Below are 12,959 nucleotides of genomic sequence, written 5' to 3'. Positions count from 1 at the left end.
GGGGCTTTACATTTTGGAAAGTGATGTTCTGAGACACCACCATGACGTGCAGCTTTAGATGAGTGTCATAGAATCCTAACGAGGCCGGAGAAATAGGCTATACATATTGCTTCATTCTTTTATTGTAAAGTACAATGCACAGTGTAATATGCCGCCTCAATTCCATTTTTATTTGTGGTCTCGTCAATTGTAATTGCGGCGTACGACATCGGTGATCGGCCGTTTGGCGGGGCAGATGATTGGATCGAAACAGTGCTAAATAGGAGGAGTATTTTTGACATGCCATGTTTTGTCTCCTCTTAAAAAGAAATACAGACAATTCCTTACTACCTTTTCATTTTTTCTTGCATTGTTCTTTGTCAGATGGCGGCGTCCGTGATCACATTCTCCGTTATTCTTGTGCAAACGGATCAGAGCATCGGCAGCTCGGATAAGAAGACTTCCAGAGGATTCTTCTCTGTTAGCGGATGAAGGTGAAATAAAACTCTCTCCCAGAGTAATTACTGCTGCAACCAAACAGTAATTGTCGGCTCTTTTTGGACGTTATGCTGCTGGTGAAGTTTAAGAGGAAGCGGATTCAACCTTACATTAAACATGCCGTCCATTACTCATAAATTTGAATGGCGCAAGGGAACGAACACAGGAAGACACAGAGACAGAAAGAGCGCCTACTACCAACTGAGTTTATTGCGGAAAACACCACCTTTATACGCCAGTACATTATCAACAACAGTGTGTTATCATAGCCACGACAAACTGACAAGAAAAATATATGTACAGAAAAAGATTACATTTATGCATAAAAGTCCGAGAATTGCTACTCACAGAACAAGGCATGAAAAATTTACGAACATGATAGCAAGATTAAATGACTACATCTACACATGACCAACTAAAAAAATCCAGTTCCTGCCCGCTGAGTTTGACCGACGAAGTGCTTATGCACGTGCGATGAAGCGGATGAAAGAGAAATAAAACTCTCTTTTATGCATAAATATAATCTTTTTCTGTACATATATTTTTCTTGTTAGTTTGTCGTGGCTATGATAATGCACTGTTGTTGATAATGTACTGGCGTATGAAGGTGGTGTTTTCCGCAATAAACTCAGTTGGTAGTAGGCGCTCTTTCTGCCTCTGTGTCTTCCTGTGTTCGTTCCCTTGAGCCATTCAACTTTATGATGAACCAACTAGCCCAACAGCAAGTACTTCAGCAGTCCATTACTCCGCCTGTGTCGCATAGTGTAAACAAATTATGACTTCTACGGGTGCCCCAGAGGCCATTTTATCTCTGAAGTTGAAAGGTAGCCTTGCTACCGCCCGTCACTTAATCTGTGAACCTTCGTGGAGCTCCAGTTGTGTGTCGCTTTACAGTGATGCATCCTATCAGCTCATCTTTCTCTGAAATGCGTCTCGCTAATAGAAAAAACAAAAACACGTTAATATGAAACATTTCAAATGATCAACAGTCGCGCAGCTATAACACAAAGATGAGCTTGACCTTATGTTGCTTTCATAAGAGGTTTCTTTTTGTGTTACGTTTGGGTTTCCGGTTGGCTTTAATCTTTTTGAGCATGTTATACTGGGAACGACTTTTGAAGGACTGCTACTGTTGTAGAACCACGCATGTAAAAAATTCAAAAATTATCAACCACCAATGTGTCCCGGTCGCAGTCTTATTGCGCCCTCGTTTGGATAATGCTTAAGAAAACCTTTATCTCAGTGAAGAATAAGGTGCTCTCTGTGATGCAGTTCAAGCAGCCCAAGTAATACATATTCTTTTGAATTCTTATGGCTGTCATAAAAATTTGAGCCGAGGCTTAGGCTAGAAGACGAATTATCGCCGATATATCATCCATAACACGCAAACCAAGAGACGCAGCATGATCCCAAAGTAGAGATATTTTCGTACCACTCAAGTTCTCTGCAACAAAAACCATGCATTATTGCTTATTTGCTCTTGTATATTAAAATTCAGAGAGCTATCAAGTGACAGTTGAAGATGAAAATTCGAAATAAAATGGGCGCTGGAAGCCGGCGCCGGGGGCAAAACACCTTCACAATTTTCGACAGCCTTCGCAATAAGTGAAAGGAGTAACTGCATTGAACCCATCCACCTCCTTTGTTTGAGTTTCCATCCCACGTCTTATATAGACTAGACCTTGCTCGGTCACTTGCACGAACAAAACATTCTAGAGAACTTAGGGCTGAAATCTTCGATTGCCAGCATGTGGATGAGAAATATTTTTACGCGACATTTTAGAGCAATGACTGTTTAGACTGACCGATTGTTCCCCGTTTAGCTGTTAGCCTCACATAAAGGTAGTAGGTTGTGTTGAACCAGCTGCAACAGACAAAGCCAACACAGCATTATTCGGGCTAGCTGCATGAATCACTGTGACGTGAAGTACACACCGTTACAGGGATGCTAAGAATATTTCTAGCTGCCAACCGATCTGAATAGCTGCTTCTTCCTTGAAAGTATTCCGATTCTATTGCAGAATTCACATGCGCAGCTAGTGAATTCTGCAGCAATGCACACCTTGTGAGCTGGTAGAATAACTAAGAACGTATTTAGAGATTAGAAAGACGGTACACAAGAGCTCTTTTGGGGTTCCGGAGTTTCATTTGGCTCTACCTAAGGGGCAAGAAACTTCTCGGAGCTCTTCTTAAGTCTGTTATTCTGCGACTGAAAGGTGAACTAAAGAGGAATCTGAACTCGTCTTTTTTTCCACGGGAACTCTACACGTTCCGGGCATTCCTAGAAACATCGAATTATTGTCTTGTGTGGCCGATTGCTCTAATTAAATCGGATTAAACGCCCCGGCTCGCGCCTTTAATTTTCAACTGAATGCGATACGTAGGCGGAGTAAGCCAACGTGTGGAGTGCCTTTCAGCCAGTCCAGTGGCGGCTTCGCTTTCGCTTTTATTTTGTTTTATAGGTTTCTTTGAATAAACAGTTTCATTCACAGACAATAGCCGCAAATCAGGCCCACGGAAATAAAAATACACATGGACTTTTTGATTTACCTATCACTCCGCCGATGGCAGAGCGGCAAGCCGCCACGCGACTGGCTGACGCATTTGTTGACTCCTCCTACCTACAGCGTTAAGTTAAAAAAAGGCGGGAGCCGGGACGTTAAATCTTATTTAATTAGGGCATTCGGCCACACAGGACAATAATTAGAAGTTTATAAGAATGCCCGGAATGTGTAGATGGAGCAGCCACGGTAAAGAGACGAGTTCAGATTCTTCTTTAGTGCACCTTTAAGAGACAGCAGATCAGGAGACTGCTTCCTCTCTCCGCAATACATTTGGGATCGGAGACAGCGCTCAGGAAAGCTTGTCACAAAGAGGTTTAGCAGATACATAAGTTTTAGAGAATATAAGCAACGGCTCCTTGATGCTCCTACCAAGGCTGTCACAAAGAAAACATATATATATAAAGCTCTTCGGCAGACCTTAGGGCAGAATGGAAGGACGCAGGGAAGCTGTCGCCATCCAAACATCGCCGGATATTAAGGGCGGAACTCTGAAGCCCGAAAACATTGCCTCACGTCCCAAGGCCTAGACATCATCTAGACCGCTCCACTGTGACGCAGAACCATTAGACATTTCCAGTCCTGTAAATATCCACCACTTGAAAAAAGCATTTCTTTAACTAGCTTCCTCACTCAGAACAAAGGGCCACATCTGCTACTTGCTTCTCAACGCAAAAACTTCAGCGATACCAGTCCGTGTGGTGGCGCTTGCACTGCTGCTTTACATCATGACCACGTTGTTTATTGGTTATCACACACTTAGCAGGAGGCGGCTCCACCAACGGTATAGAAACGACGAGGAAGAGGTGTATGCCGGATGATGATTCCTTCTTTCGCTTGTGAAACTGACGAACATATGCTGCATTCATCTGGCGGCGATGTTCGGTATGACCGCAAAACCTATGAGCTTGGTGTCCCACCTCACCTACGGCTCGATTTTCCTGTCGGCTGACTTGTATGCTCAGGATCACGAGCCCGCCCAAACTCGGCGTCTGACTGCGGCTGATGCATTGGTCGCGTGCCTGCCGTAGCGGTGGAAATGAGCTCCCCGCAAGACCTTCACTCTGTCCCACAAAAAAATACAGTGGCCCATTAGTGTTAGAGAGGGAGTGCATTTAGCCAAAAGAATAATTACCAGTAGTTGGATGCCCGGTATCCCTAGTACAGGGCTCCGTTGAAGGCAGCTGACTTGCGGACAAGCTGGATGATCCAGGCAGGCTTGCTTGCCCAGGTTGTCAGTGGCCGGTGCCGCCTACCACTGCTCGTGCGACGGGTATGACACTGTCAGCGTCTCGTCTGGTTTGTCCCGGTATTCCCAAAAGGTATTATAGAGCGTGGTGCTTGCTCCACACCAAGGCCATTGCCCTCTGTAGTTTGTGGGAATAACCTTGTTTAGAATGTGAAGGTTAGAAAATGTGTTGATTTTTTAATCCACTTCATTCTGCAACGTCCGAGGCGGATGAATGTTTGTGTGGCGGTGAGAAATGTCTTCTTTCTAGCCTAAGGTGTTCTAGCCTTCCACTGTACAATCTAAGAAAATGGTGGAATATATGGATGGCGATCCGCGCGTGAGAGCTGGGCCAGATCATCCGCTACCTTGTTCCCTTCTAGGCCTTCGGGCCCACGTGTCCATGTTGTTCTTTGGGAGTGAGGGCGTGTTAAAGGTGCATTTGGTATAACCCCATTATATTGAGGCCGTACAACCGCCAGCACCACTGTTCAACCGGCAAACGAACCATGTATAGCCCAGACCGGCGAGGCCTCTTTTTCTGGTTTGGTTTGGTTTATGGGATTTAACGTCCCAAAGTAACTCAGGTTATGAGGGACGCCGTAGTGGAGGAGTCCAGAAATTTCGGCCACCTGGGGTTCTTTAACGTGTACTGGCATTGCACAGTACATGGGCCTCTAGAATTTCGCGTTCATCGAAATTCGACCGCCGCGGCCGGGATCAAGCCCGCGTCTTTTGGGTCAGCAGCCGAGTGCCATGACCACTGATCCAGTGCGGCGGCACCTTTCAGAACCGCGCGGCCTCTTTTCTGAGGCACGAAGAAAAAGCGACAACTGTGGCACATGTATTACTCATGCTGAGTTTGTTATGCTTTGGCGAATGTCTTGGTGTCCACCGTTAATGACATTCCTGTAATAGCTTTGCGCGGTAAAATGCATAGCCTTTTTAAATAACTTTGACGTCGAATAACATAACGCCGAGCAGGAATACCGGTTACTTCTCTTACCGTCTCTTACTCTCCTCCTCTCTCTCTCTTACTGGACAAAAGCATTTTTAGTGTTTTTAAGAGACGGGTTTGGTGGACATTCTTTGACAATCATGTGTGTGCGTGCTTGTGAGTGCATGAGTGCGCGTGATTTCACCATTCATCCTTTCTTTTTCTCTTTTCCTCTTTTTTTAACCACCCTCTTCTCTAATCTTCTCTTCTTTCCCCCTCACCTGGAGTAGCATGCCAGGCCGACAACCAGGCAGACCTCTCCTCTTCCATTAAAGTCCTTCCTCCTCCTCCTCCCTATGCGCTTCCTCCTCTTCCCTTTTTTAAATCGATAACAAGCGCTGTTCATCTTCCTACCACTGAACCCCTTACTAGGCACCGACATGTGCTGCTTGCCATTTGAACCGGTACGCATGCCTCAAAAAGTGATATGTACATATGGAAAAAAGTCTGTGGCACACGGTCTTGCGGTAAAAAGATTTCGACGGGATCGGGAAAAGCCGGTCAATTAAAAGCATAGAAGTATGAGGATGCACGAGGGAACCATCCACGGGAACGTATAACGGGGAATGGATGGCGAGGCAATAGGGAAATACGTTTTTTTTTCACGCAAATACTCATCGAGTAAACTCTTTCTACGACTATACTTTGATGCAGATCAGCCACAGAAATACAAAAGCAGACAGAAAAAATTTATTTCGTCAGCCCATTGTTACAAACTAAATCATTACAAAGTAAATAATGTTCTTGTTACAAGTGAAACGAAGAGAAATCTTCACAAGGAATCTCATGGAGCGTTACGCAATAAATACATAAATGGAGACATTTTAAAAGTTCATATTAATACAGCACAACACAGCACATCCTCTTTGGCACCCTATTACTTCTGAGAGATTGACCGTCATATAGTGGAATGACATATCTAATTCTCTGCTTATAACAATGCGTTTCAGGCAAAGCCCACGGTTCCGACTATCACTAAGCACAGAAACTTTATGCCCAAAAAAGGGATGTTGGATTTTGTATTCGTCGTTCTGTGCCTAGGTGCCCTTTTCAGCGGCCTTTCTTGAAGGGCTGTGTGGCCGGAGACGGGGCCCTGTCTTCGAGTCTTTAGACTGGGAAGGGCTAACACTTTTCTCTCTCTGCTCTTTCAATTTGCCGCTTTCTGTCCTCAAAACACTACCCGAAGACGGACTGCTGCCCACGTGTTGCGACCTTGACTTGCTCCTCGAGCGCCGTGCAGGCACTGACTGTGACGAACTCACTGCCGATGGAGAGCTCACCATGGACGGAGAGCTCGTCTCAGGAGTTCCCCTGGGCGTGTTTGTGTGTTTAGGCAGAGGCGAAAGCGATTGGGTCGCACTCGACAGCGGCGTCGATGCTCTAGGCAGCGGCGAAGTGGCGGACGAAGACATTGGTTCCAGGGAGATGGTTTTCGAGCTGGTTACGGTGCTCGAGCGTCGCTGGGGCAACACGCAGGAGGGAGAGCCAGGGTGCTCGGGGACGGTCCTCTTGCCAACGGTGAGTTCCAGGAGCCGCATGAAAGCCTCCGATGTTTTTAGAGGCTTGTCTGATGGGAAGTGTTTCTCGTCCTCAACCAGCATCGAGTCCTCCGGAGTGACATCGGGTACGCGGAGCCTCGAACTGTCGACGTCAAAGTCGAGATCGTAGGAGAGTGTGGACAACTTGACGTCCGAGGCGTCCTGTCTGGACGACGACGCCCTGGAGGAGACAGCTGGGCTCCAGAGACTGGTGCGTGATTTAGTGCGGCCAGGGGAGCGGCCGTTCGGGCGGCTCTTGGGGCTTAGCGCTTCCTTTCCAGATGGGGAAAGCCGAGGAGCTTCTTCAATAGGAGCAGGCTTCTTGATACTTTCTCTAGTCTTGCCTTTTTTCTGTGTGAGGCGAAGACCGAGGAAGGAAGCCGATAGGTAAAGTTAACAATGCGAACTAGTTCTAATGCACCAGCTATCCAGTGTGCGGAACACAATCAAAACAGGTTATTGCAGTTGGAAACCAACGCCACGTACATGAAAGCGAGATTGAGGTCTCCACTGACCCACAGAGCTGGTTGTGAGCCTTTCGTTTCGTGAAAATAAACAGCCTTTGCGAAGTTGTCAACACCAATGAACTTTATGGACGCCGTCGGCTCACTTGTTTTGTTTTTGAGGAAAGGAAATGGCACAGTAACCGCCTCGCATATCTCGGAGGACACCCGAAACGCGCCGTAAAGGAAGGGATAAAGGAGTGAGGTAAAGAAGAAAGAGAAAACTGAAAATTGAAAGTTGGATTTTGAGGAAAGGCGCGGTGCTGCGCAGCGGCGGGTCACCTGTGGCTCGGTGCTACTAGTGCGGCATGCGCAGTATAGTGACTAAGGAGCGAGAGAGAGCGAGAAACAGGCGACGGAGTCGGCGGCGGCCACCTGCGCCGTGCGTGACGTCACTCGTGCTCCGACATACGCCGGCTGGCGCGAAGCGTGGTGTTGACTAGCGTAGTGAAGCTTTCCGCTTCAATATCAGGAATCAATATGAGTTTTTTGACATGTCAAGGGACTGAGAAAATTGGAGACGACAGGATCTGTTTTTAAGCTAGAAGGTAATAATGCAGCTGTTTTTCATAACTGAAGTTAAGGAATCCTGACTAGCTCGAGTTCGGGACATGCTGGGTCCTATCCTCTGTGCCGTCGGGTATTCACCAGTTTTCTAAAGACCGCCTCATGCTCGGCTCTCCTGGCGTGATATGCTTGGGAGAAGGGTCTTGGAAACGATCATTGCAGTGACGAGTCTGCTATTATTTCCGCCGTTGAACAACTTAAATTCTCCCAAAGCGTCACTACTAGCTGAATATTACGCGATTATAATGCATACTTGCTCTGTGAAGGATTTCGGGGGGAGGGGAGGGGGGGGGGGGGGCTGTTCGTCGAATATATTTTTCATCAGGCGCACTCTTTGCTCTCTTCATTACCATTGCCCTGTAGCCTAGTCAGAAATAGCTGAAACGTATTTTCATGTTTGTGATTTCTTTATCGCCCCATCATACTCATATAAGAAGCGCTCATGGAATGGCGTTTTTTTATACCGTTGATTACCCATATTGCTCAGATGCTCGTATAGTTACGATGATGCTCTAATGTTCTCTCGCTAACTGCAAGATATGATTGGGTGTGTTCCCTAGCACCGTTACGCTTCATTTAATGTGAGCTTGGCGCTGCTTAAGGCGCTGCATGATTTCTAAATTGTTTATAGCCCGATGAATGTGCCCGCACTCTTGTATGGTATGAAAAATGGCTCCCTGACATGTTGTGCCCAATAATAAAGGCGTAAGCCTTGTCCTATTGATCGAAAACCCGTCTGTGTGTGTGCTTGGTGAGTGTGCGGGGGGGGGGGGGGGGACACTGGATGGCTACACTCGATGCACTTTGTCGGGTAGCTGCTAAACGAATGATTGGTCGTGAAGGTTGCTTGGGAATGGAAATCTGGATCACAAAAACCACACCGGTGGCAGCACCTGCCATCACACGGCAGTGGTGCACCGCTTAAACCACTCCCCCACTGCACAAGGAGAGACATAAGGACTCCCAGAGGTTCGTGAATGTAAATTTAAGAGTGACCTCATGCGGACAGTCGGCGCATCCAAATTCAATTTGATGCGGCAGCTGGTGGGGAAGGGGGCGACTGTCTTCACAAAGTTAGCCGGCAGATCAGAAGGGGTGCGGTGGCGTCGCGAGTACGGCTATGTAGACTACAGCCATGCAACTGCCAGCTGCGTGGTATCGGGTTACACCACGCCACAGCGCTCAGCGACAGCGTTCACCTAAATGAGCAGGCGGGCTTATTCCTTCTCACACGTAAACTGTATTAAGTGTCTCTGCTGACTTTTTGCTAATAACAACTCACTATGAAATCTGGGCGTATTTGTGCGGCAAAATGCAAATATCTCCAAGTTCAAGGTTTTTTTCTTTACATGGTTGGTAGCGTTCCGTTCAGAACAATTTTATTTCTATAACTGACACCCTTCTACACCATAGCCACAAGCGGGAGCGGACATGTTCTTCACAACTGTGAAAGTCAAGCGGGCGGCAAATCATATCACTGTTTTGGCTTTTGTCATGTTGTGGAAAAGAAGATGCTTTCGGACATTCGTACTGTGGCTTTATCTCAAACCTTTTTTGTGTTCTTTTGCTAGCCAAACAGCCTGCTCTTTGGTATTTCTTTATTCTGTACCTTATTGAAACATATTTACCGTAAGGGAAGGGATAAAGTAGGGAGTGAAAGAAGGAAGTAAGAAAGAGGTACCGGAGTATTCCACTGCGGTACCTGTTTCTTACTTTCTTCTTTCACTCCCTCCTTTATCCCTTCCCTTACGACGCGGTTCCGGTGTCTAACGATATATGAGACATATACTGCGCCATTTCCTTTCCCCAAAAACCAATTGTTATTATTATTCACCGATTTATTCCCAATTACACACCCTTTAGTCTGTGCGATAGTTCCTGGGCTACTTTCTGTGCGACTTCAAATCCAAAGACATGAGAAGAGGCGAAGGCACTTGCTCGGCATGGCAATGTTGGTGAATACAAGTTCTGGGCAAACAGAAGGCGGTGCGAAAATTTGTAAAAAGAATTTTACCTTCCCGCGACCTTCAGCGGTACCGCGTTTCTCGAACAGTGCCAGGTCTCGGTCCAGAGGGTTGATGAGACCCCCGTCCACACTGCGCATCGAAGCCGCGGGCTGCTCTTCGTCGACGTAGAGCACGGGTGACGGATGAGCTCGTGGTCTGCGCGTTTGTTTCGAGCGAATCTGCGAAAGAAAGGTAGCGAGGCGGAGGGATAAGCTGTCACTGAATTGGAGAACAGCAATAATTCAGCGAGCAAAATTTTCCCTATCGGTAATGTCGTAGTACCACTTCATTTCAGTCTTGAGATATCTGACTCTGCTGCGCAGCGGTCATTGTGGCCGAATTTTTTTAATAAGACGAATTGTGGCGCACGGAATAAAAGGCATTGAAGTATGCAGCGCCCTGTTCCGAGGGGGGGTTAGCACATGATGGCGTCAGCAACCGTCTATGCAGTAAACTATGAATAGCACCCCCCCCCCCCCCAACTCGCCGGCAACTTTGATTTCCTGTCTTATGAGCAATCCTGAGCAGTGTATTTTACAACCGTAAGTATTTCTACAATCCGCTAATCTCTAAGACTTTAAGATGCCGCTTTACCGATAGCGCCATTATTTCATGTTGCCGCCGCCTTCTTTACTTTTAAACTTAAAATGTTCCTCTCTCCTAAGAGTTTGTGATTGGCCCAGATGGGCCTTGATATGCATCGCAAGGTTAGAGATGATTTTGTTTGGTTTTGTGGGTGTTTAACGTCCCAAAGCGACTCAGGCTATGAGGGACGCCGTTGTGAACGGCTCCGGAAATTTAGACCACTTGGGGTTCTTTAACGTGCACTGACATCGCACAGTACACGGGCCTCTAGAATTTCGCCTCCATCGAAATACGAGCGCCGCGGCTGGGATGGAACCCGCGTCTTTTGGGTCAACTGCTGAGCGCCATAACCACTGAGCCACCGCGGCGGCTTGGTTAGAGATGATTTCTCTTTTGGTACGCAAAGCGGTGACGAAATCAGTGCATGTGCAAGGAATGGTGGGCTTGAAGACTATCGCACGAGGGACTGCACAAATGGTTTTGGAGAGAATAGAATGAACCGCTCAAGAGGTCCTTATAATCGAGGCGTAAGACGAGGGCAATCTTCGATTCCTTCTTTTTTTGGATGCACTGACGAGTCATGCTTTCGGGCTCATAGAATGATGCGCCGGAACTCTGAGGAGGAATTCCGTAGGAATGAGCGGATGTAGTTACGTTCCGAGTACAAGGGGGACTTACTCATCTACAAATCAAACACTAGTCAGATTGGAGGATTTCGATAACTGGTTTCTGTGGAGAGCTTCGGGCAGGGTAAAATAAAGCAAAAACTGATTTTATACTGGTGCCTGAACTGGCCAATATATTAATAGGCTATGCGAAAAAGAAAATCGAAGTAGGTGTAAAGTAAACACAAACTGAGAACGACGCCTTTGTTAAAAGAGTAAAAGCTTTTAAAAAAGGCATTTTTTTATGGGCTGAGCCCCTTAATAGCACAGCACGAGCTAATACTTGATACGATTTTGATCCTAACTTTTATAATAAAGTTCGCTAAGCGAAGATAACAACCACCTCGGTTGAAAGATAGCCTCGAACTCTGAGAAATGCACAGTTTAACCCTCGAATGCCGGAGGCCTACTTAGTTTACCCTGCTTAATGAGAGATGTGAAACGGTAACAAAACTAGTAGGTTTGGCATTATGGGGTTTAAAATCAGACAGTGTCTCAGGCTGTGAATAATGAGTAGAAAAGGGCTCCAAGTAGTTCCTACCAAATGTGTTTTTTTTAACATGCACTGACATAGCACAGTACTCGGGGCTCTGCCATTTCGCGTCCATCAAAATGCGGCCGCAGAGGCTGGGATGGCACCTGCTTTTGTCGGGTCAGCAGCTGAATTACATAACCATCCAGCCACTGCTGCGGCTAGAAATAGTCATACCGCTGGTTATCCACTGAGCGACGACAGTGTTTGCTGTTGTGCAGGGATAAGATTGTGAACAGAATAGTATTGCACACGTGCACTGATGCGTATTTGTTCCTAACCTGCACTTAGCGTTGCCCAGTGTTGGTGCTCTCTTCGAACCCATACATCAGGACTGAGATATATTTCGGATTGAAGCGTAAAGAAAAGAAACAGAGCATTGTGGATGTAAGATTTCTCCGCTTAGCATTAGTGCTTGACGAGCGGTAAGAACAAAAGATGAGTATAGCAATCGTCTCTGTGCGCAGACCGATTGGCACATTGGAGCTTTTCTTTAGATTAAGAGAGATGAACGGATTCTACCTTTCCGGACTAAAAGGCCGCCTTCAATGCACCTCCGAATATCTGGACATATAATACAGAATAAAAAAATTTAAGAAAAATATAAGATGCAGCTGTCCTGGAGCAGCAATCTTAAAGTTTAAGCGATGTAATATTGTTTTGGCTTCTGCTACAATAGCCAAGCATACATTAAGTGAATTTATTTTCAAGGATTTTGGTGTTTTTTTTAATTTTTCTGAAGTTCTCGCACGTATTATCTGATTTTATTCCTTTCGTTCTGGCGTAGTGCGAGGATTACTTCTCCAATGAGTTCTCCTAAGAAGTCACTGGACAATTCGAAGAATTTAAACAGAGAATGGGCAAAACGCCCTTGTCCGATAAATACGTGACTAGGTACTGACGCAGTGGTCTCAAGAGGTAATAATCATCATCACGTAAGCTACATTCACTGAAGGATAGGTCCTTTCCTGCGACAGCCGCGATCCCTCACCTTCGCACACGTCCTTATCTGATCCGTTAACCAGGCGATCAGCAGCCACTAACTAAGTTTTCCCTATCTTGAAATATATGCTGTTTTTCTAAGCGAGAACAGGAGTTCTTTCCACAGCATTATATGATCTCTCCTCTCCGATTTCTTCTCCGTGATTATAGGTAGCATACCATTCACTTGTCTTTGATCTCTTTCCCACTCCGCTCTCTTCATGTTTTTTTTAACTTTGCCGCTGTCATTTTCCTTTCCATACCTAGCTGCCTTCTCGTCAATCAAATTTCAGCATTTTTCCCCTACCACAAAGTTTCT

General features: G+C 46.2%; 1 protein-coding gene across 1 annotated transcript in view; it reads right to left on the bottom strand.

Moving 5' to 3' along the window:
- Positions 1 to 6,081: 6,081 nt before the first annotated feature.
- The window catches only part of LOC144105467 (uncharacterized), a 67,694-nt gene continuing 60,816 nt past the window's right edge, over positions 6,082 to 12,959 (bottom strand). The window contains exons 6-7 of the mRNA XM_077638589.1: positions 9,886 to 10,056; positions 6,082 to 7,152 (exon numbers count right to left, since the gene is read on the bottom strand). Coding sequence (XP_077494715.1) covers positions 6,301 to 7,152; positions 9,886 to 10,056 — 1,023 coding nt within the window. The 3' untranslated portion in view covers positions 6,082 to 6,300. The remainder of the gene's footprint in view (positions 7,153 to 9,885; positions 10,057 to 12,959) is intronic.

The sequence above is a fragment of the Amblyomma americanum genome, chromosome 9 (genome assembly GCF_052857255.1).
Source record: "Amblyomma americanum isolate KBUSLIRL-KWMA chromosome 9, ASM5285725v1, whole genome shotgun sequence".
In the NCBI taxonomy this organism is placed as follows: Eukaryota; Metazoa; Arthropoda; class Arachnida; order Ixodida; family Ixodidae; genus Amblyomma; species Amblyomma americanum.
Note: the sequence above shows the minus strand (reverse complement) of the source record. Positions and strands in the feature narration are given on the sequence as shown.